We start from the raw sequence: 20,602 nt of genomic DNA on the forward strand, positions 1-20,602 counted from the left end.
ACGGTGGTTTGGGGAAAACCACCTCGGACTCGCAAGCAGCCAACGGAGCTTGTAGTTGCAGCCCCGTTTGCACAAAACATGGAGGAGGGGAGGGAGGGTGGCTGGGGAGGGAGCAGGAACAGAGGCCTGGGGGTGGACGGACTTAATCATTCCCTGCTAGCTAATGGTAGCTACTTAATTTCCTTCCTGAAAAGACCAGCGGTGACCTTCACCTCCAGCCCCCATTAACTGCTGGCAATGCTTTGTCAGCGTGTTTATGACAAATTAATTATACGGAGAGGGGAAATCTCGCAGGGAGATGAACATTCCGGCTTGGGCTGGAGGTGCGGGCTGAGGCTGAATTCAGAGCTGCATTTGGAGCCTCCCCTGACACGGCCTGGTTAACCACAGACCTTGGGCAAACTTTGAGGCGAGCAGTGTTGAGTTCACCGCCGAGGAAAGACAATGCCAGGAGGACTGAGCCCGACCCCATTTCAAAGCCCCTGATACCTGCTGGCATGTTGCAAATGGGATGTCCCATGAGGGAAGAAGGATTCGGGGGGCCCCGGTCAACACGGTGGCCGAGGTAACTTAGCCCCCAGGAGATGGGCCACTGCAGCCCATGGGACAAGACACCCCCGTCCTAATGAATCCAGCTTCCTGGCCGTGTGCACCTGCCCAGTCCTCCCCGGAAGACGTGAGCAGGTGCAGCGGCACGCGCTTGTACAGAGCGCAGCGTCCAGTGCAAACTCCCAGGCCCACGAGGTCTGGCACCTGCTTCCCTCCAGCCAACCTCCCGCTGGTTCTGTCCCACTGAGCTTTCCCCTGACACCCAAGCGGCTGTGGGGCTGACTGGGTCATCCTGCTCTGACCATTGCGGCTGTGCCCCTGCCCTGAACATCATCCCCATCCCCCCGGGCCTCCCTCTGCCAGATGTGGGAGAATGAGCTCTTGGGCTTTCTCTTCCCCTGGAGCCTCCTGGACCCTCCGGGCAGCGTGTGGGCCCCTGTTCCGTCCTCCCTTAATTCCCTGGGACTAGTCCTGCTCCAGACCCACGTCGGTGCCCACCTCCTGCCGACGGTGACTGCTCCCCCAGGCGCAGGGCTCTCCCTCCGTCAGCAGGCCCAGGGCCTGGCCTGCGGGCCTGTCCAGCATGCACCCGGAGTTGGGGGTACATGCAAAGTGGAAAGACAAGGCCTCTGTGCCTCGTGAATTCACTGGCTGATGCGGGGGAAATACGGGGACTTCTGAGCTTCCTGCCTGTCTGGCAACATCCTTTTCTGTAACTTTGGAGAACTTCCCATCCATTGCCCTCAAGCCAGGTGACGGGGTGACTGACCCCTTCCTGGTTCCAGGGAGAGGGCATGTGATGCCAGTCGGCCAATCACAGCATTCCGCCACTCTGGCCGGTGACCAGCTGAGAGGTGGTCACGGGACCAAAGCCATGCAACCTGGCTTTTGCCGCTGGGAAGAGGTGCTGTCCTTCCACTGAGCAGCTAAGTCGGCGGCACGGTGGCCTGGAGCCTCCAGGGGCCGTGTTTGCCCGCGGAGGAAAGCAGAGCAGAGAGATGGAAGGAAGGGGGCTGCGTCCTAAGACATGGTCTGACTTCCTGGATGGGGACATTCCTGAAGCCAGATTTATACGGGGACGTGACTCTATCAGAAGAGCCCATACATCCATCCCCTTTTGTGCAGAGAGGGTCCCAGCTTTCTTTCTACCTATGACAAAATGAGTCTTGACGAATACGGAGGGACAGACCAGTAACAAGACAAAGGCAGGGCAGCGAGACACGGGTTTGACAGGAAAGCACAGGCGCCTCGGGAGCAGAGGGAAGCTTTCCGGGACGAGGTCATGTCTCAGCTGAGACCTGCTGGCATCGAGCTAGGGAACGGGGGTGACAGACGTGAGAGAGACGTGCCACACTGGGAAACTGAAATCGACTGGAGCTGGCTTCCTGCACTGAGGGGATAGACACCAGCTGCTCTGATGGACTGATGCGGAGATAGATCCTGCTTCAGGAACGACTGGATCCAGGGGCTCAAACAATGCCTTAGGACTCCCCTTTAAGGGACATACCCTAAATGCAGTGCATTGGTCCGGGCACTGACCGTCCTGTCAAGGATCTCAAGATCCTCTCAGACACGTTGAAAAGAGAGAAAATGTTGTCCAATGACATTCTTTACTGAGGCTCCGTGATGAGCCAGCCCTTCCTCCACCAAGGCAGACACTAGCCCCAGGGCACGTGGGTCCGGGACACTGGACATGCAGGGTCCCGCGGCGGAGGAAACACAATGAAGAGTGAGGTGCGGGTGTGGCATTGGGAGGGGCCGTGGGCATGTAGCTGCGGGTGTGTTATGGACACAACAGGTGGGGGACGTATGTCCTCTTCCACAGTGGCCCTGCCTGGCTGACCACCGCCTCCCTCTTTCTCTATCTTCCTCCCATCGTCCCTTCCCACGTGTCTCCCAGGCCCCACCCTACTCCTTTGTTCTGGAAATGCCGCCGTGCCCCCCACCCCTCCGAGGGAACTCAGCCCACCCACCAGCCCACGTTGCCGTATGACAAGCATTCCCTGATGACCGGCCAGCCGAGGTCACCTGACCCACGAGCTGGCCGGTGACTTCCGCCGGGCCCGGACGGGAGGGATTTGTTCTCTGGAAATTCAGCTAAGAAATCCTGCAAGATCAGAGTGGAAGTAGGAAGGTTCCAGAGAGGTCAGGCGGGAAAGAGGTCAGGCAGCCATCACGGGCCTTGAGGAAGTCAGGTCTTGAGTGGGAGGAGAATGGGCAGCCTTGCTGGAAGGTGGGCCAAGGAGGCAGCAGGGACAGGGGTGCCTTGGCCCGTCCCCACGTCGGGCCAGATGCCGACTCTCGCTGGCCACGTGTCAGGAGGCAGGAAGGTGGGAATGACACTTAGGGGACACAGAAAGCACAGCGGTGAGGGTCACTGGTGCTCGTCCTCTCCTCCCGAGAGAGCCTGGCTGCTTGTCCTGGACTCCCCCTGCCCCTGCGGGTCCTCGTCTGCGGTTCTGTCCACCTGGCCGCCGGCTTCGGCAGCTTGGGGACCCCTGCTTTCAAGAGTCACAGCTTCCAGGTGGGAGATGAACTCAGTGAAGTTGTTGCCGTTGCCGGGGGAAGCCTGGTCACGGTCGTGGGGGACGTGGCTTCTGGACTCCGCACCTTCAGAGACAGGATCCCGGGAAGAGAAGGTGTTGCCAAAGGAGCACAGGGGCCCCCTCGCCTCAAATAACCCAAGCGACGTGGCTCACGGTCGCGGGGGCCCTGTCCCGTGTCACCGGGACCGAGCAGGGGCTCTCACCTCCCCCGGGCCCGCCTCGCTTCTGTGCCCTGCCTGTCTTCGGTGACATTTTAACACTTGCTTCTGCTCAAAACCCACCAGGGGCTCCCTGGCGCCCTTAAAACAAGATCCAGACCTTTCCTCTGGGCTTGCCGGCTCTGAGAGGCGCAGCCCTGGCTCACTGAACCCGCTCCCCGAGCTCCCTAGACTCCTGCACCCCATTCTGCACCTGGGGGCCATGCACCTGCTGCTCCCTCCTCCTGCAGGGCCGTCCCTGGGTCTCTGCTGAGCTGGCTCCCCCCCCTCAGGACTCGGCTCAGGTGCCACTTCCTCCTGGAAACTTCTCTCCTTGCCCCGCCACGGCAGCTCCTTGCCCACCCCTCCCTGGGTTTTATTGTGGTTTTTTGTTTGTTTTTACAGGGCCGGGCTCTCTTCGAAAGGCCTGATTGCTTTGTGAGCTGCCCCTCCTCCTTCCTGGACTATTTCTCCGACTTGCTCGTGGCTGTATGTCCAGGTGAGGGTGTGTTTCAGGGCAAGGACGGGGCCAGAACTGGCCAATGACTGGGGCGGGGGGTACGGCTAGGGGAGGGGTCCTGCTCCAGAAGACCCCAAGGAGGGCCAGCTTCACGGGCACGTGGCCTGAGCCCACAGTCAGAGGGACCCTGCGCTCAGTGCAAAGCTCTGTTCCGCTCTTGAAACTCTGATGAGGCGGAATCAGGAACCCCACTTTTCCGTGTTGCACTAGGCCCCCAGAGTCGTGTCCCCGGTGCCATCGGGGTGTCTCAGCAGTGAGCCGGGCAGGCGGGCAGCTGAGGGCCCCCAGCACCCCTGCGGGCCACCTGTCCAGGTGCCTCAGCTCACAGGGACCCCGAAGAGGGTGCCACACTGTATAGTGCTGACAGACCCTGACCCATCATTTCCCCCAAAAGGAAAACCTGCCGGGCCTTACAGGTCTCAGGATGGGTCCTGCCCATCACCTGAGTAAGAAGTTAGGTGTTGCTCAGCCCAGCGAGGAGGGTGGGTAGTGGTGCGGAGTGAGAAAGGCCACGTCGGCGCCACCGCGTAGCCCCTGGGGGCGGGGGGTACAGGGGAGGGGGCATCGACGATTTTTCAAAAGCAGAGGGCTGTGTTTCTTTCCCTTCAAGAGGAGTCTTGGCTGGTCCCACCTAAGACCAGGTGGTGGGGCCCATGACCCCGGGGTCCCCGCCTGCCTCCTGGGAGGTTTCTGGGAAGAGGGGAAAAGGGCGCCCTCTTTCTCCGGACTCTTGCTGTTGGGAGTTCAAGGTCATGGCCGTCAGGATGGGAGGACACTCGGCGTCCAGCACAAATGTCCACGGGCCTTCGGGCAGCGGCCGGTGGATGCCGGCTGGGTCCCCAGGCTAGGTTTTCTCACCACAGGGGGCCTGGCATGACTCCTTTGTGCAAATCCCAGAGAGTCAGGACCTGCATCCTCGGGCCGGTCCCGCCGTCACACGGAAGGCAGAAGTCCCTTCACACCCTGTCCTGGTCACGACCCCCGCCAGCCTTGGGATAGATGCCAAAGTCCCGCCCTGGCTGGAGCCGTGCTCTGGCCCCTGCCATCCTCAAAGCACGCATGGGTCACACTCGCACTCTGTCCACCCACCGTCCTGGTCTCCCCTGTCGCACACACTCGTCCACCCGCAGGATGCAGCCCCCACCTGCCACCACCACCTTGCTCCTGCCTGTGCAGCAGAGTTGGAGTCACCTGGCTCCACCACCAGAGGGCAGGAGCTGCGGCCCGGTGGCTAACTGCACCCCCAGTGTCCTCCTGTTGGCCATGGGGCCTCCTCCTGAGGGGGAGCTGGGCTCCAGTGACATTTCCCAGCTCCTCTTGAGGCCAAGTGCAGATCCTTGGGCTGAGATGAGGAGCGTGGGTGTGCCTGGTGGAAGGGGGACGGTCGGCCCTCGTAGCCTCTCTGCCCATGGGTGAGTGCAGAGCCCTCGGGATGGCCCAGGACCAAGCTGGAAGAAACCGGGTCTGTGCCTCCCGCCAGCCCTGACGGTTGCCCCCCTTGCATGTGGGCTGCGCCTCCGGCAGGTGGGAGCCACTCTGGGTAGGGGTCTCTTTGCTGCAGCAAGTGAGTTTCTCCCTGAGACAGAGCCTCACTCACTGTGGCACCTCAGCACCTCCCATGAGGCCTCAAATAACACCAATGGTAATGACGCGTCAGATGCCTGGAGGCACACGCAGGGCCAGGCACAGTGCCGAGGCTTTGCCTGCACAGCTCACCCAGTCCTCGTCACAACTAGGAGCTACGGGCAATTATCATCCTCATGCCCCAGATGGGGAAACAGAGGCTCAGAGCTAAATGCTGGGCTAGGTCACTAGGCTAAAAACATTGGACCCCACACATTAGCTCCTGGGCTGCTCTCTGCTGTGATCCTCTACTGCTTTCCAGACTCCGGGAAATGGGAGATTCGAGAATGACTATTGATGGGTGGATGGATGGATGGGCGGGTGGATGGATGGGTGGGTGGGCGGGTGGGTGGGTGGATGGATGGATGGATGGATGGGCGGGTGGGTGAGTAGGTGAGTGGGTGGGTGGGTGGGTGGATGGATGGATGGATAGATGAATGGGTGAGTGGATGAGCTGGTGGGTAGACGGGTGGGTGGATGGGTGGATGAGAGAGAAAGGGAGGGAACACAGGGCCCACCTTGCCCCAGGCTCACCTGCATCCTTGCCTGGCTCCCCAGCGTCCTCAGGCCTTGCAACTCCTCCTGGACCATCTGTCCCTGAGCTGACAGTCATTCTGTTGCTGTTGCCGATGGCAGTGTCCTCAAGGATGCACGAACTGATGTGGACTCTCTGGGCCACATCCCCCTCGGAGGAAGGTCCTGGTTTGGGTGTTCGAATTTCGAACGAAGCCTCTGTGTCACCAGGGGTGGCAAAGGCTGTCGGGCAGCCAAAGACAGAGATGTCAGAGGGGCCGCACGGGCAGCTGGATGGTGGCCTCGAGCCTTGACCCCCAGCCTGGCTTCCAAGTTCTCCCCGGCCAACTCTCCTCCCTGAAGCCAGGCTAGACTCGGCCCACGGCCAAAACCCTGCCCCCCTCAGCATCTCTGCACATGGCCTGGGCTGCCGGCCCTCTCTGCCACCCAGGTCAGCCAGCCTGAGTGCCACCTCTTCACAGGCCCTTCCCCTGGGCTTCGGCCACCTCCCTACCACCTCCCCGCCACTGGCTGCTCCCTTCGTGCCGCTGGTTTGCCCGAAGCCCTGCAATACCATCTCCCTCTCTGGTTAAAACCTCAGCGCAGCCATAGCCGGTCCCCAGCCCCTGCCACCTGGCTCCTTTCCCATGCAAACTTCGGACGAGAATTGTGCAGTCTCCCCTCCTCCTACTCCTCTGTCCCCCCAGCTTGTCTCGGACCCCTCTTACTGGACCCCATGGAGCTCCCTGACCTCATCGGCTTCTCCTTTCTGGAAACTTTCCTCCTGGTGTCCCCGGCCTCCCTGGTCTCCCTGCTGTTTTCTGTCCCCAGCTTGTCTCTGGGTTCCCAGTGCTGAAGAGGACTTGGCCTGGGCTCTCTGGTCACTGTCGACAGCACTTGGTGGGTCACCAGGTACTTAGATGTATCCTCCTTAGATGCCATTCCAGTCTGGCCATCTCCTCTGACCCTGCTCTGGCTGGCCCCTGCCTGTCATACAGATGAGGACACAGGATCCCGAGGGATGACTCTACAGCCCCACCTGCTCTACAGCGTAACAGCCTCCAGGTGGAAGGAAAGGAATTTCCCATCGTGCCTCTCTCCCTGCCAAGGCCAGCTCAAGTTCTGCCCAGGGAGGAGATGAATGGGGTGGGGTGAGGGCAGGGTGGGGTACCTGAGGAGCTGCCAAAGGGGCTGCAGGCGGCAGGGCCCTTGGTTGGCGTGCTGTTGAGGTTCATCATGTTGTCATGTCCCATCTGTACCCGTCTGAGCATAGTCTTCTCCAAGTGGATGTCCTGGGGTCCCCAGGCTGCAGCTGGGGAACCCTGAGTGGAGGGATCAGCTGGCATCACGGGAGGGAGGGGAGCCATGGAGCCTGGCAGGGGACACGGCAACGTGACCTCTGAGCCCTCTGACTTCCCCTGGGAGACAGGCCTCTGAATTCCTTGTGGGCTCTAAGGGACTGGGGATGAGTGTTTCAGACTATTGATGGGGAAGCAGAACAGTGAGGGGGGTGTCTCCCGGGTTTTTACGACTGGTGCCTGGGATGTCCCTGGGGTGCCCAGAAACCCAGTCAGCGAGCACAGCCTCTGCTCCCTAGGGCCAATCTCCTTGGGCATGAGTCCTCAGCCGTGAGCATTCGGAGCCTTGACATCCTTTTCTCTTCTCGGTATTTATTTTTATGGTAAGCCTCCTGGTTTTAAACTTAAGACAATGCTAGTAACCTAAACTTTAAGATAAATCTGAGTAGAATACAAAGGTAAATCGTTTAATAATATTAAGTAAATAATCAGACATGGGCACGGCCCAAATTGGGGAATGTGGAACCCAGAGGACGAAGGATGGGGAACCATTGATCTAGATTCTAAAACAAAGCTCCTGGCTTCACTGCTGGGGAAACTGAACCCCAGAGTCAGGGGTGGGGGGTGGGGGGTGGGGGGTGGGAGTGAGGGGCAGGGCTCTCCTGAGGTCACAGGGGGTATTCTAGCTTTCGAGCTGGTGCTGTCACTTGTGCTCCAAGGCTGGCCCCTGTCCCCTCCCGCCCCAGTGCCTGGCAGGGAGTAAGCACCCCTTTGCGGGGCTGGATTTTGACAAAACTAGGATGTCACTGGTTATGCCCAGTTTCTAAGATGTTAAAATGTGGGGGAAGGGCATGTCTCAGAACAAACAAAATACTACAGTGACCCCTCGAGATGTTCTACTGAGGGAACCCTGAGTTGTTTCTCAAGGCAAAATATCAGGTCGCATTGGAAGCGAGGCAAAAGGTATCAGAGTGAAGGGAAAGCAGGAGAGGTTTGATCCAGGCATGAAGGAAGACGTCCTCATTCTCAGGAAGGATCTGAAAGCCGCCCTGTGTCCTCAGAGCTTGAGTGCCCCCCTCCCTGCTCCCACCCAGCTGGAGCACATACCCCTCCAGGGGGCAGGTGTCTGTCAAGGGACTCACCGTTCTCCCCAGAGGCCACCTGTCTCACCATGACGTTCCCTTGTCCAATCTGGATGTTTTCAGAATTGTCAATGGAAATGTGGTTATGTGGTCCGTTCTGACAGATCATGTTGATTGGATTTTTCTGGTAAATAATTGCGGTGGCCCGATTTCCTCCTCTCGAATCTGCAAAATCATATTCCACTCGAGCCCTCTAAATCTGCTGCAGAGCTTGTTAAGGCACAGGTGCTCGCCACGGGGGCGCGGAGTCAGGGGGTCCAAGGCGGGTCAACGAGGAGCCCAGATGAGCCCTGCTTAGAAGTCACCGCAGAGGTCACCTACTCGTGTGTCCTCTGCCACCCCAGGGGGATCCTGGGTGCCTTGCTGCTCACCTTCTGTCCCTGGTCAGAGGCCTCCCCTAACCACTGAGCCCCAGGACCCTCTCCTTTAGCAGAGGGAGAGGCTGCAGGGTGGCCGTCCATGGGCTGTTTCTGGCCACCAGAGCAGCTTGGTTTGGGCTCATGTGGCATTTTTTAAGAATTTAGATTTTTTTTCCTCCAGTGTTTAAACCTGGCCACCGTCACAGGTTGCTATCACGCCTGCAATGCTGAGCTCCGCCTGGGCGCTGTGAGCTTGTGCGTCATCTCAAGGGCCGGGTGAGCACCTGCCTGGGGCTTTGCCGGCTCCACACACAGAGCCACATCCCACCTTTTGTGCTTTTGTGGGTCCCTTCCTCCATTAAAAAAAATATTCAAAATTACCTTTTATGACACTGTGGGGATAAAGACAAATGCAATCTAGGTGGGAGTCACGGTTAACTCTTCACTGTTATTATAATACTCATTTTTTCTTCTGATTTTAAGAGAAATTAGAACATTTTTGTAGACCTCTGATGCCAGGCCCCGTGCCTGCTGCGCCTGATGGACAAGTCACCTGGGACCCCACCCTGCGGGTGTCTGAGCCCAGCCTTCTCTTCCTGCAACTTCCAAACTCCAAGTTGGACAAAGTGCTAACAGTTTTGTGTCAGCTGAGCTCCGCATCCTATGAACACCTCTTATCCCAGCCCTTTGCCTTCTGCAACTACAGCCTTAGGCCACTCCTCCAGGAAGCCCTCCTTGGTTACTCCCACCAGCACACCCGCTCTCCTGGTACCCCCTTTTAGTGACCCATTAGCAAGACCGCTGCAAGCTACTGTGAGGGTCTGAAGAGGAAGGTGGAGCTGGCAAAATGCCTGGCAGGGCGCCCAGCAAGGACCAAGCGTTAGATGTTGCAGCTTCTCTTCGTAGCCCTGCCCCATCCAAGCATGGGCAGCAGGTCAGCACCTACCTACCTGGTTGATAAATTGCCCATGTACTTGTCTTCTCATCAAAGTCCAGCTTGTGCTGCTTCCTCATATCATACAAGTCGCGGTTGACGTCTTTCGCTATCTTCTTTCCCACCCCCTTGGCGATGTTCAGCGCCTTGCAGGGCCCATGGGCTTCCAGAAACCTGTAGATGGCTTCCTCTGGGAGGCAGGGTGGTGGATGAGGAGGGAGGGCCCCGGAGTTTGAATCTGCTCCTCTGCTGGCTAGCTGTGTAAGCTTGGGCAACCCCAGACCCCCTGTGCTCAGTTTCCCCATCTGAAGACTGTGGGATGTGAGACTAGCACCCCGCAGAGGTTGTTCTAAGGCACTAGGTTGTTCTAAGGATGTTCTAAGGTGAGCGTACGGCGCTCCCAACAGCACTGGGCACACGGCGGGTGCACGAGGGATGCCAACCACTGTCAGAGAGAGGATTTCTCAGCCACTTAGCTTCTCCCACTGTGCAGACTGAGTCTCGCCCCTGGACACCTTGTGGGGGCCTCCGGTGGGTGGGGCAAGAGTAACATCTCGAGTGGCCAAGGAGAGTTTGGGGAAAGCAGGGATGCTTACGCTGGTCAGTGAGCTGAAGGCCGGGCTCCTCTGGAACTGCAACTATGTCTTGCTGGCACCTCCCTGCTGGAGGAGGAAAGATGGGTCAGGGGCTATGGGGGGCGGCAGAGGGTACGGGGACTCTGCTGGTGACGGTGGGCCGCCCCATGGTGGCCCCCAGCGCGTGGGAGATCTGGACTCGGAGTCCACAGGTAGACGCACCTGCCTCCAAACCTGCCCTGCTGCTCCCCAGCTGTGCAGCTGAGCTGCGGACTCACGTCTCCGGTGGAAGAGGAAGAGGGCCACCTACCTACGTCCAGGTTGTGTGCGGGCACCGCCGGCCGCCGGGAGCACCTGACAAGCGCCAGCTCTGCTGGTCTCTGTGCTACAGAACTACGAAGGAGGACCCAGTGCGAAGCCGAGTCTGTTCCGTTGTCACCACTAGGTTGCACTGGCCAACAGTGTTATTGCTAGTGCTTTGCTGAGCGCCTGCTGTGTGCAGGCGGGAGGCTGCGCCCTCCGCATCTCACCCTCTTGCAGCCCTGGGCTGCAGACCTACGAGGCACGGCCTGGGGATGCCACGCACCCTCAAGCGGCAGGGCTCATGTTCGAACCCAGGCCCGGACCTGCTTGTCCACTGCCAGGGCTGCTCGCCTGGGTGCCCCGCCCCTCCCCCGGGGAGCAGGTTACCCTGGTTGGCCTGGGCCGGCTCTGCGGGCACCACTCTTCCCATCCTGCCGGTGCCCAGGGCCCACGTCGCCGGGCCTTCCTGGGAGACTTTCGACTCCTTCATCAGCCGGTAGAGGACTTGGTTGAGTTTTTTCTTGGGCACCTGGCATTCCTTGACCAACTGGATGGACTTGATGGGGGAGCCGGCGTCCCTCAGCGCCTGCAGGATCCTCTGCTCGAGGTCTGGGCGGAGGAGAGAGTGGCGGAGAGGGGACTGATTCTCCCCTGGATCGAGCCTGGAGCGGGGACTCGGAGGCAGGGAGGTGTCCCCGCGTGAGGGGTCCAGGCCAGAGGGAGGGGCAGAGACCCGAGCAGACGCTAACAACACGGCTGTCCAGGGAGGGACACATATGCTGGTCAGAAATGACCTTGGTGACCAGAGGAGGTGCCCCAGCCTCCCGAGCATCCTCGGCCTGGTGTGAGCGCTTGAGGGTGAGGTGGGGATGCTCAGGCCTCAGATGTCCCAGAGCAGAAGGGAGCGGAGGGTGGCAGCGTGGGGTAGATTGAGTGCAGGAGAGCAAGGGAGGGAGGGAGGGAGGGAGGGAGGGAGGAGGCCAAGTGGCTGCGAGGGAGGCCTGTGGTCCCCGCCTCCCTGCAGCACCTGCCCCTCCTCGGGGGCTCACCGTCCACGCCAGTGGTGCATCTATCCATCCAAGCCAGAAAGCTAAAGATGCTCAGAAACAGGCCCTCCTCCCTGCTGCCGGGTTATGGAGAGTCCTGAGAACATGGTGCCTGGCTCTCTGGGATCCCATCTTCTCCCCTCTGTGCCTCCCCCCGTACACCACCTCCGTGACCACAGCTATTCCCCCGACGGCAGTCGGGATCCCTCCAGCCCACCCTCCACTCGGCAGCCAGAGCCTCCCTCCGAGCACCAGCCAGCCGTGTGCTCCTTCCAGCCCACTCACTCCTGGGCCTTTGCACACACTGTTCCCTCCATCAGGAACACTCTCCCCCCCCACCTCCACCTGCCCAACACCTACTCAACCCTCAACCTCCACCTGCCCAACACCTCACTCAAACACCATCTCTCTTGGGGAGCCATCCTAGGTGCCCCGAGTGATCGGGGTGCCCTGTGTGTGAGGGGGGGCTGCAGAATGTCTCCAAGCTCCCCTGCTGTGATTGCCTGGTGCACTGTAGTATCTTTGGTGTCTAACTCAGTGCTGGGTACACAGTAGACGATCAGGAAACAGCATTTGAATGAATGAGTGTCTGAGTGGATCTGCTCACCACTGGGACAGGTGTCAGCCCAGACGACCCAGGGCAGGGCGTGGACAGCAACTAGGTCTCTAATTCTCCACCTGAGGTTAATGACCCTAAGTAGAATCCCAGGAGCTCTCTGAACGCCTCCGTTCCAATCAGACAGGATCCCACAAATCCAAGCCAGCAGCTCTTTGGGGAGCGGAGAACAGGGCACAGACAGTGCCTGAGGAGCTGGAGGCCCCCCCCCCCCCCCCCGGCAGCCCGGCCTCTTACCAGGAAATGTCTGTCCCCAAGAGCCCAGAGGGAAATGCAAAGTGGGGCCCTTCTAGGGAAGACTTGGGGCACCTGGTGGGACAGCAGCCTGATCCTTTGCCTTCTGGGTTTTCCCTTAGTGGGGGAAGGGATAAGTCATTTATTTGCTGGTTCTGCAGCTGGGCTCTGAGGCTTGCCCTATGATCAGGACATGTTCATCCTTGCTGGGTGCAGGTGAAGTGCAGTTAGGACGCCTGGGGGCATCTACTCCTTCACCCCCAGCAGCCGGGGATCCCCATCCAATCAACTGCAAGCCTGGCTTTGCCTCCTCTTGAAAAGAGTTCTGGTTCTTGAAAAGCCTGCCCACGGGTGAGCCTTCCCCTCCCTCCTCCTCCATTCCCCCCCCCCACCGACCCCAAAGGAGCAGAGGGGTCGTGCCTCAGAGACCAGAGTGAGGGCCAAGCCCATAGGGCTGGCTGGCCTCGCGCGCCGAGTCTTCAGGCTGATGCGTCTGTAAATGGGAAGTTGTAAACTGGACGACGTGTAAGTGACAGGTTGGAGAGGAAAACCTCAGAGGGAGAAGTTAAATTCAGGCACTGAGCAACAAGTACTTGCACCTCCCCCTTGGAGAAGCAGAAGAGAAACCGGGGAAACTGCCCAGGCCCTGGGCGCACCCCGATGGCACCCCTCCCCAGGCCACCCCTTGACTTATTTTCTGTCCTCTGACGGCACCTCTCCTGGGTTTGAGCCCCCGCCCTGCCATCCACCGGCTATGTGACCTCTCTGTGCCACACTTTTTCCATCTGTGAAGTGGGGATCGGAGCAGCTATCTCAAAGATTATAGTGAGTAGTAAACCAGCTAGTGATAGCAAAACCAAAAATCCCCAAATCAGAGCCATCGTCAACCCACAGCCCACACATGTGGCCCACAGCCCACAGGCTCTCTAGAATACACAGCCCTGGCCCCATACACGGCTCACTTTTATGGGTTATTCGTCCGGGAGTGAAGCAAAGCAACTTCTCTTATTTCTTAAAATGAGTGTGAGGACAGGTGTTCGGACCCCAGCATCAGCTGCGAGGCCCCGGGTCCCCCTCGCAGGGCCTGAGGAATCTCATGTATAAAATGGAAACAGCATCACGTGTGTCCCCCCTGCTGCCCCCCAAGGTCTTCTAAAAGGCGTGCAGAGGGTGTTGGCAGGTGCCCAGGCAGAGCCAGCCTTCCCCACCAGGCCCTGGGCTCCCCTCTACTCTCGGGGCCCCTCTTGGGGACCCCGCAGGCCATCACTGCTGTCAGCTAGCCCAGGAAAGGAGCTGGGCAGAGGTGCACCCCCCCCCCCCCCGGGAGCACCTGCTGTTCCTTGGGAGGAAGAAGTACCTCTCTCATCAGGGTCGCCCGGAGCCTGGGCCATCCCAGCGGCAGCGGCTGGAGGCCTGGAGCCGCGGCCCCTGCTCTGCCGCGGCGTGGAGGGGATGGGCTGGTGCAGGCAGCGAGCCCTTGCCCGGCTGGACTCTGGCAGCTGTGAGAGGAGGCGGCAGCCGGTGGGTGTTTGCTGTTCACACTCTAGAAACAGGCCTCGTCAGCCTGACCTGACCAGCTTTCGGGAGAAACAGAAAACGAAACTCCTGTGCGTGGCCTCAGAGAGAAACAAAATTGAAAGCAGACTTGTTGAGCAAGGCCCCTGACTATGTGTTGGTAGGAAGGAGCATTCTCTGGACCCATGGGACTTCCCTGACCTTCTGGGTACCCACCGCTGCCCACCCTCACCCCCCATACAGGCTGAGATCCCCCGAGGGGTGGGGGTGCTGAGGCCTTGCAACCATTGTGTGTGTCAACATGACAGCTGCTTTTAGTGAGCACCTACTGTGTGCTTTCCGATCTTGAATGCCCCTCTGACTCTCCTACGAGGTCGGGGCTAGGACTTCTCTCGGTGGGGGGGAAACTGAGGCTTAGGTTGGTGCAGGCACTTGGCCAAAACTGGGTTCTAACTCAGCCCACAATTTGCTGGCTGCGTGACTTTGGGCAAGTTCTTTAACATGTCTGCGCCTCAGTTTCCTTATCTGTACAATGGTGCTAATAAAAGGAGCTATGTCAGGAGGTCCTGGAGAGGGCGGAGGGGGATAATCCAGTTGGACAGCCTGACCAGACCCTCCCCCAGCAAGTGCCAGCTCCAGCCGTGAGCACAGCGGGGCACCCACACACTTGGAAGAGGCACCTGCCCGGTCCACCTGGTCTCTAGGAGCCACGACCCCAGGGGGGTGGGGGGGGTGCTCAGAGCTGCCGTTCAGGAGGGGACACCGGGGCCCGCCGCGGTGGAGGGCTTCGGGCCAGGCAGCTGCGAGGGTCCTGGACGCAGCCCTGCAACTCCCCGGGCTCGGGGTCCCAGGGCCTCGGAGGACTTTGCCCGCGCCCTTGGGCCAGGGGAGGGGCCGGCAGGTGTGGAGCAGTGTTTGCAGAGCAAGGGGGGCAGGTGTGCACCCAGTCCGCCGGGTCAGCACCCAGGCCGCTCACAGCCGAGCCCCTGAGGGGTCCCAGGTGGGGTCCCAGGTGGGGTCCCAGGTGAGGTCCCAGTGCATCCGCTCGCCAGGCCGCCGGGCCCACAGCTCGGGAGCAGCAGGAAACCACTTCGTTTCTCTTTCATATAAAGCTGAGAAAACGTGTTTCTCCCTGTGATATCAATTTTAAATGCGGGGTAACGGGGGTGGGGGTGGCTGCTGGGGAGACTGGGAGGCGCGCCGGGTGGGGTGGGCGGAGACACCGCAGAGGCTGGGGGGCGCGAGCTGGGACTGGCTGCCAGGGGACACCACCGCTCACCGACTGGGCTGGGCCGCCTCTCTGAGGGAGGGGACCTAGCCCATCCCCGCCCTGCCCTCCCTCCTGACCTCTCTGACCCTGGTTCCTTGTCTCCTTCCCTGCTCGCTGCTGACCTCTTAGGGTTGGGGGGGATGAGGCCCTGGCTTTGACCCAGGTGCCAGGTAGGCTTGCAGCTCAGCCTGAGCTTAATCCCGAGGCGCAGATCCTTTCTGGAAGGACCAGCGGGCGGGCACCCTCATGGCAGGTGTCTGTCTGGACAGTTCTGGATGGCCCCTTTCTGCCCCCCTCACTCCCCGCACCTGCTGTGTCCCAGTCCACAGCTCCCCCCCCATCCTGAAGCCATCTGGGGCTTGTCCCCTGGCCTCGGAGCCCGCAGCAGGAACCACTAGCCGGGAAGGCCAAGGGCCCCTGGGAGGTGCCACCTGGACACGTGCTGCCTTGCCTTCCTCTTCAGGGCAGCCCTGCCCCTTCCCTAGCTCTGTGTCACCACCTCTCTGAGCCTCGGTTTCTTTAGTGATTAAACAGAGGTAACAAATAAGGAAAATCATGCCCTAGTCGGTGCTCACAAAAGTGGCAAACTTTGGAAAACGTGATACAAAGCATGTTCACAAAAAGACCCGGAGACAAACAACCCAACAAGACTCCCAAAGCATTCCAAAGCATTCCGTCACATGTCTGGAATATATGGAAGCCACGGACCTGCTGTGAGTGCCTCACCACACTGAGTGGGATTCAGTGGGATTCAGCACTTTTAAAGATTTGGGTTATCTTGTATTTCATTTCTCAGGTTAAGAGATTTTCAAGGTAATTTTGACCATAAGGATTATCTTTGACCCACATAACGGTGGCTTAAACAACGCAGCTGCTTCTCTCTTTCTCCCATAACGGTGTGGTAGGTGGTCCAGGTGTGGGGTGGTGCACCTTCTATCTTGTTGCTCTGTCATTTGTGGCCTGCATTCGCAGGTTGGCCTTATGTTCCGGGATGGCTGCACAAGCTCCAGCCCTCACATCTGCATTCCTTCCAGCAGGAAGGAGGAAAGAGAAGGGCAGTGATCTCCCCCTTTAAGAACACTAATAAGTTGCACACACATTTTACTGACATCCCAGTGGTTCCATGGCCCAGCCAGGAAGGTGGGGGAACGATGGTACTTGTTCTGTGCCACAACGGACTGAGCTAAAATAGGAAGTTTTATTAGTTAGAAATAGAAGACAACAGATATTGGAGGATAGGAGCTGTCGCTGCCATTTCGAGACTCTGCTGTTCCCCCCCCCGAGGGAGGAGCATGGATCCTTCCTCTGTGCCTGCAGATGTGTCCACTCACAGGAGCCTATTTATTGAGCAGATTCGAAGGCAGCGTCCACGTTCCAGGGGCCTCCTGCCCAGCGTGGAAGGCAAAACAGCAGAGGAAGGGGGTAGGTGCCTCCCTCCTCTGCCAGGGAAGGGCCTCAAAGCCACAGGAGATCCAGGACGGGGCCACCGCCTGCCCGAGCCCCAATCTCTTTTTGCCTTGGAAAGCACATTCCTTTTCCATGGTTTGTGTTTTTCTGGAAACTATTAGAACTCTCCACCCAAACCAGATGATAATTACACGTTACTGATCTCCAGTCTTTACATTTCTGTCTCTCCCTTTTAAAGGAGAGATATTTTTACTGCACATTGTGTTGGCAAAACCCGGTCTCCTCTCCACCAGGCAGCCTGGATGTTATTTTCACATTTTCCTCTGTGAATTCACCTCGGGGGAGGGAGCGGAAAGGCCTGACGGCGCCGGAGCTGGGTACTAATGTGTCTTGGGTCAGGGGCAAAGATCGGAGGCCCAGGGGTGGCCGGAGGAGACCGGGATTGCACGTGGTCATGAGAGCTGTCGACAGAGGGCAAGACACAAAGACGGGGAAAGCTGCTTCAGAGGCAGCAGGTCCTGGCCCCCCCCCCCCCCCCCCCCGTGGGGACCTGCCCTGGCTCTGTTGGCAGAGCTCAGGGGACTCCCATGGTCACTGTGTCCACTGCAGTTGGACGGACCTGGGGCTCTGCTTTTGGCACCTCTACCTCCTAGCTGTGGGCCTGGAGCGAGTCACTAGTCTTTCTGAGCCTCAGTTTCTCCCTCTGGGAAAGGAGATCACCTCAGAAAGCAGCTCCTTCCGAGGTTATTGCAGAAGTTAAACGAGCTCATGCACCGAGGTCCTGCAAGAGCAACGAGCATATATACGCGCTCGATAAACAGGAGTGAGTCACGTCGTCGCTGCCGGGTCCCCAGCCGTCCCGTTCCCACATGGCCGAGCCGTCCCATTTCATCTGGTCTCTCATCGAATAGAGTTTTGTGATTCCTTTATCCGGACCACGAGCTGGAGCATGTAGTGAGGGTGGAGGGAGAGCTCTCCTCGCTGCTCCCTCGATCCACTTCTCTCTCCAGCTGGAGAAGAGGCCACACTGCCCAGTTCGGGGATTGACAGGTGGCTCAGGCTGAGTCCAGGGTGGCCCATCACGCCCAGCTGTGCTGGCCAGTAAAGTGAGCCCCGGGGATGGGCAGGGGCCGGGGCATGGATGGCCGTGGTAGAAACTTGAGATCTTTGGGAGCAAAAGAAGGGCCACTGGGAGATTTTCATCCAAGCTGACTTGGGTAAAGGCAGCCCTGGTTGAGGAAGGTTGGCAAGAGGTGGGCAAGGGTGGGTGGTGGCCAGCACCAGGCTGTTTCTCTTCCTCCCCACCCGCCAACTCTCTGTAGGGGGCCCTCCCCCACATCCCAACAAATGTATTGAAATGAATTCACATCTGATTTATATTTTTATAATCAAGAGCTATATTTTTTAAAAGATTTTATTTATTTACTCACGAGAGGCACAGAGAGAGAGGCAGAGCCAGAGGCAGAGGGAGAAGCAGGCTCCATGCAGGGAACCCGACGCAGGATTCGATCCCTGGACTCTGGGATCACACCCTGAGCTGAAGGCAGACGCTCAATCACTGAACCACCCAGGCGTCCCATCAAGAGATATTTTGATGACATTGCCACCCGAATTATTTGCTTATGAGACATTCATTAATTACAACTGGCCACAAGTTCTTCCCTGAGCATTCAGGGTTCTTGGGAATTCTGGCAAAATGAGATTTCACCTATAAATTCGTTTCAAATATAGTGAAGTGTAACGAAATTTTCGTGACGACTAGATGAAACGATTAATGAACCCGACATAATGTTAGGTTTCCTAGACATTGCATTAAACATTTGTTGATTCTGATTTTGCGACATCTTGCCCCCCAGCCCATAATATGGAGCTGACACATTTTCAAAGGCTCTTGAAGCATCCATAGGCCTGAGGTGCTAAGAATCCTGTACCTAGAAGGTACGATGGGGAAATGGGGAGACCCACATCCCAAGGGCCAGGGTCCTTGCTCTTCTGCAGCTGTGGCCCCGCTGAGTTGTGGGTAAGGGTGTTGCCGAGTGTGGGGACAGGGACAGGTCCAGAGTAGAACAATTTTACCCGTCAATTTGTAACTTCTTTTCATTTTAAACGGATATCCCGCTCTAAAATTTGACCCAAAGGTGTTTCTTAAAAGACCGGGGGCACTGAGTGGCAACTACTATCGACCCTTGAACAACCTCTTTGAACGATGCGGGTCCACTTATAAGTGGATTTTTTTTTTTTTTATAAGTGCGGTACGATACTATAGATGTGTTTTCTCTTCCCTATGATCGTCTTAACATTTTCTTTCCTCTAGCTTACTTTATTGTGAGAATACAGGACATAGCACACATAACATACAAAACACGTTAACCGACTGCTCATGTTATCTGTAAGGCTTCTAGTCACTAGTTGTATTTTAGGGAGTCAAAGCTACACATGGATTTTCGACCTCACAGGATATTCCGTGCCCCTAATCCCCGTGTTGATCAGAGTTCAACAGCATTAGTTAGAGCTTATTATGGACTCCATTTCCATTATTTCACTGATTCCTCCTCCTAGCAAACCTGTAAGGTAGGCAAATAATATTAAATCTGCATTTTACCGACAAGAAAACAGAGGCGCAGAGAGATGTCTGGGTAAACTGGTCAGGACCACGGAGCCAGTGAGTGGAAGAGAACAAGTTCACGCCCAGAATGTCAGGCTCTAGCATCCAAGCTCTTGGCGACTATCTCCATCACTGGGAACAGGTGCGTGGTCCCAGCGCTGCAAGAAGAGGGAGCAGCCCTTTCTCTGCTCAACACCTCTACGTCACCTCCACGTCATCAAGCCTGTCAGCAAAAGGAAAGTTGATATTTGCTTTGTAAGGTTTCTTCAACAGAGTATGCCTGCCTTCAGCAGTTCAGTGGCGATGACCAAAGGGCACAGACTGGGCCGGGGTGTTGGGGGGGGGGGCGGGGGCTGAAGCAACAAACGTTGTTCTGGAGGCTGGGACGTCCAAGGTCGAGGCTAGTGAGTGGAAGAGAACAAGTTCAACCCCACGTCGGTGACATCTGCTTCCCGGTTCCTAGATGGCCACCCCCTCGCTCGGTCCACACGTGGTGGGGGAGGCGCAGAGCAAGCCCTGTGACTCTTACAGGGCGCTGGTCCCACCGCGGCCCCCACCCCCTAATACCGTGTGGGGTGGATAGGGTTTCAGTGTATGGACTTAGGAGGGCACAGGCATTCAGTGCATACCAGGGCCCAGATAAGCAGGGCACCGTGCTGAGTACTCAGGGGCGTGAAACCTGGCAAGTTGGAAGAGAGTCCAACACCTGAAAGATTTTTTTCTCATTAACAATTTTTATACCGATTCTGTGTAGAAATGATATTTTGGATATATTGGGTTAAAAGAAAAAAGACAGGCAAACAGGTGCACACAGCCCTGAACCCACATGCCCGTGCACACGCCTGTACTTACACACGCGCACACACACGAGCCCACCTGTGCCCTCTGCCCCGTGAGGGGCTCTGATCTCTCACTCTGCTGACCACCACTGCACGTCTGGTCTGAGACTGGGGGTCCCGGAAGCACGCCTGGAGGCAGAGATCAGAGTGCAAGCCGTTTATTTGGAAGGTGATGCCAGGAAATGCTGGGAGGGCAGTGAGGAGGCGGGCAGCTCCTGGGGGCTGTGCCATCAGGCAAGTGACCTTAGTGGGTCTCTGGGCTCGGTGCTCGGTGCCTCAAGCTCGCAGGAACACTGGGAGCCTGCGGACAATCATCTCAGGGCCTGCTCACCACGCCCCCACCCAAAGGCGAAGGAGCTGGGGTGTTTATCCCCTACTCCCATCACCCATAGAGGCTGCTCCCAATGGCATCAGTTCCCTGCACTTCTGGTCTGCTACATAACAGGCAGAGAAGCTTCCAGAAGCCAGAGGAAACCTCAGGCAGCAGGACACAAGTGCTTTTAGATGGAAG

At 58.0% G+C, this 20,602-nt stretch overlaps 1 protein-coding gene and 1 long non-coding RNA gene across 5 annotated transcripts; one reads left to right on the forward strand and one right to left on the reverse strand.

The window, feature by feature from the left end:
* Positions 1-2,140: 2,140 nt before the first annotated feature.
* ZBP1 (Z-DNA binding protein 1) lies at positions 2,141-14,058 on the reverse strand. Of its 4 annotated transcripts, none has more exons than XM_035705788.2 (8): positions 13,786-14,058; positions 10,947-11,168; positions 10,278-10,340; positions 9,698-9,871; positions 8,389-8,553; positions 7,120-7,320; positions 5,970-6,191; positions 2,141-3,159 (listed from the first exon to the last, which is right to left on the reverse strand). In XM_035705788.2, exons 1-8 carry the CDS (start codon positions 13,844-13,846, stop codon positions 2,924-2,926), a joined length of 1,344 nt encoding a protein of 447 aa, XP_035561681.1. In that variant the 5' UTR covers positions 13,847-14,058; the 3' UTR covers positions 2,141-2,923. The 4 variants fall into 4 exon arrangements, with proteins under 4 accessions (XP_035561681.1, XP_035561680.1, XP_025326285.1 ...); XM_035705787.2 differs by having other exon boundaries at positions 10,278-10,343; XM_025470500.3 differs by having other exon boundaries at positions 10,278-10,343; positions 13,813-14,057.
* LOC118352209 (uncharacterized) lies at positions 7,315-9,737 on the forward strand. The gene is made up of 2 exons (XR_004808982.2): positions 7,315-7,629; positions 9,231-9,737. It is a non-coding gene; the product is annotated as an uncharacterized LOC118352209 (long non-coding RNA).
* Positions 14,059-20,602: the final 6,544 nt, after the last annotated feature.

This window comes from Canis lupus, chromosome 24 (assembly GCF_003254725.2).
Source record: "Canis lupus dingo isolate Sandy chromosome 24, ASM325472v2, whole genome shotgun sequence".
In the NCBI taxonomy this organism is placed as follows: Eukaryota; Metazoa; Chordata; class Mammalia; order Carnivora; family Canidae; genus Canis; species Canis lupus.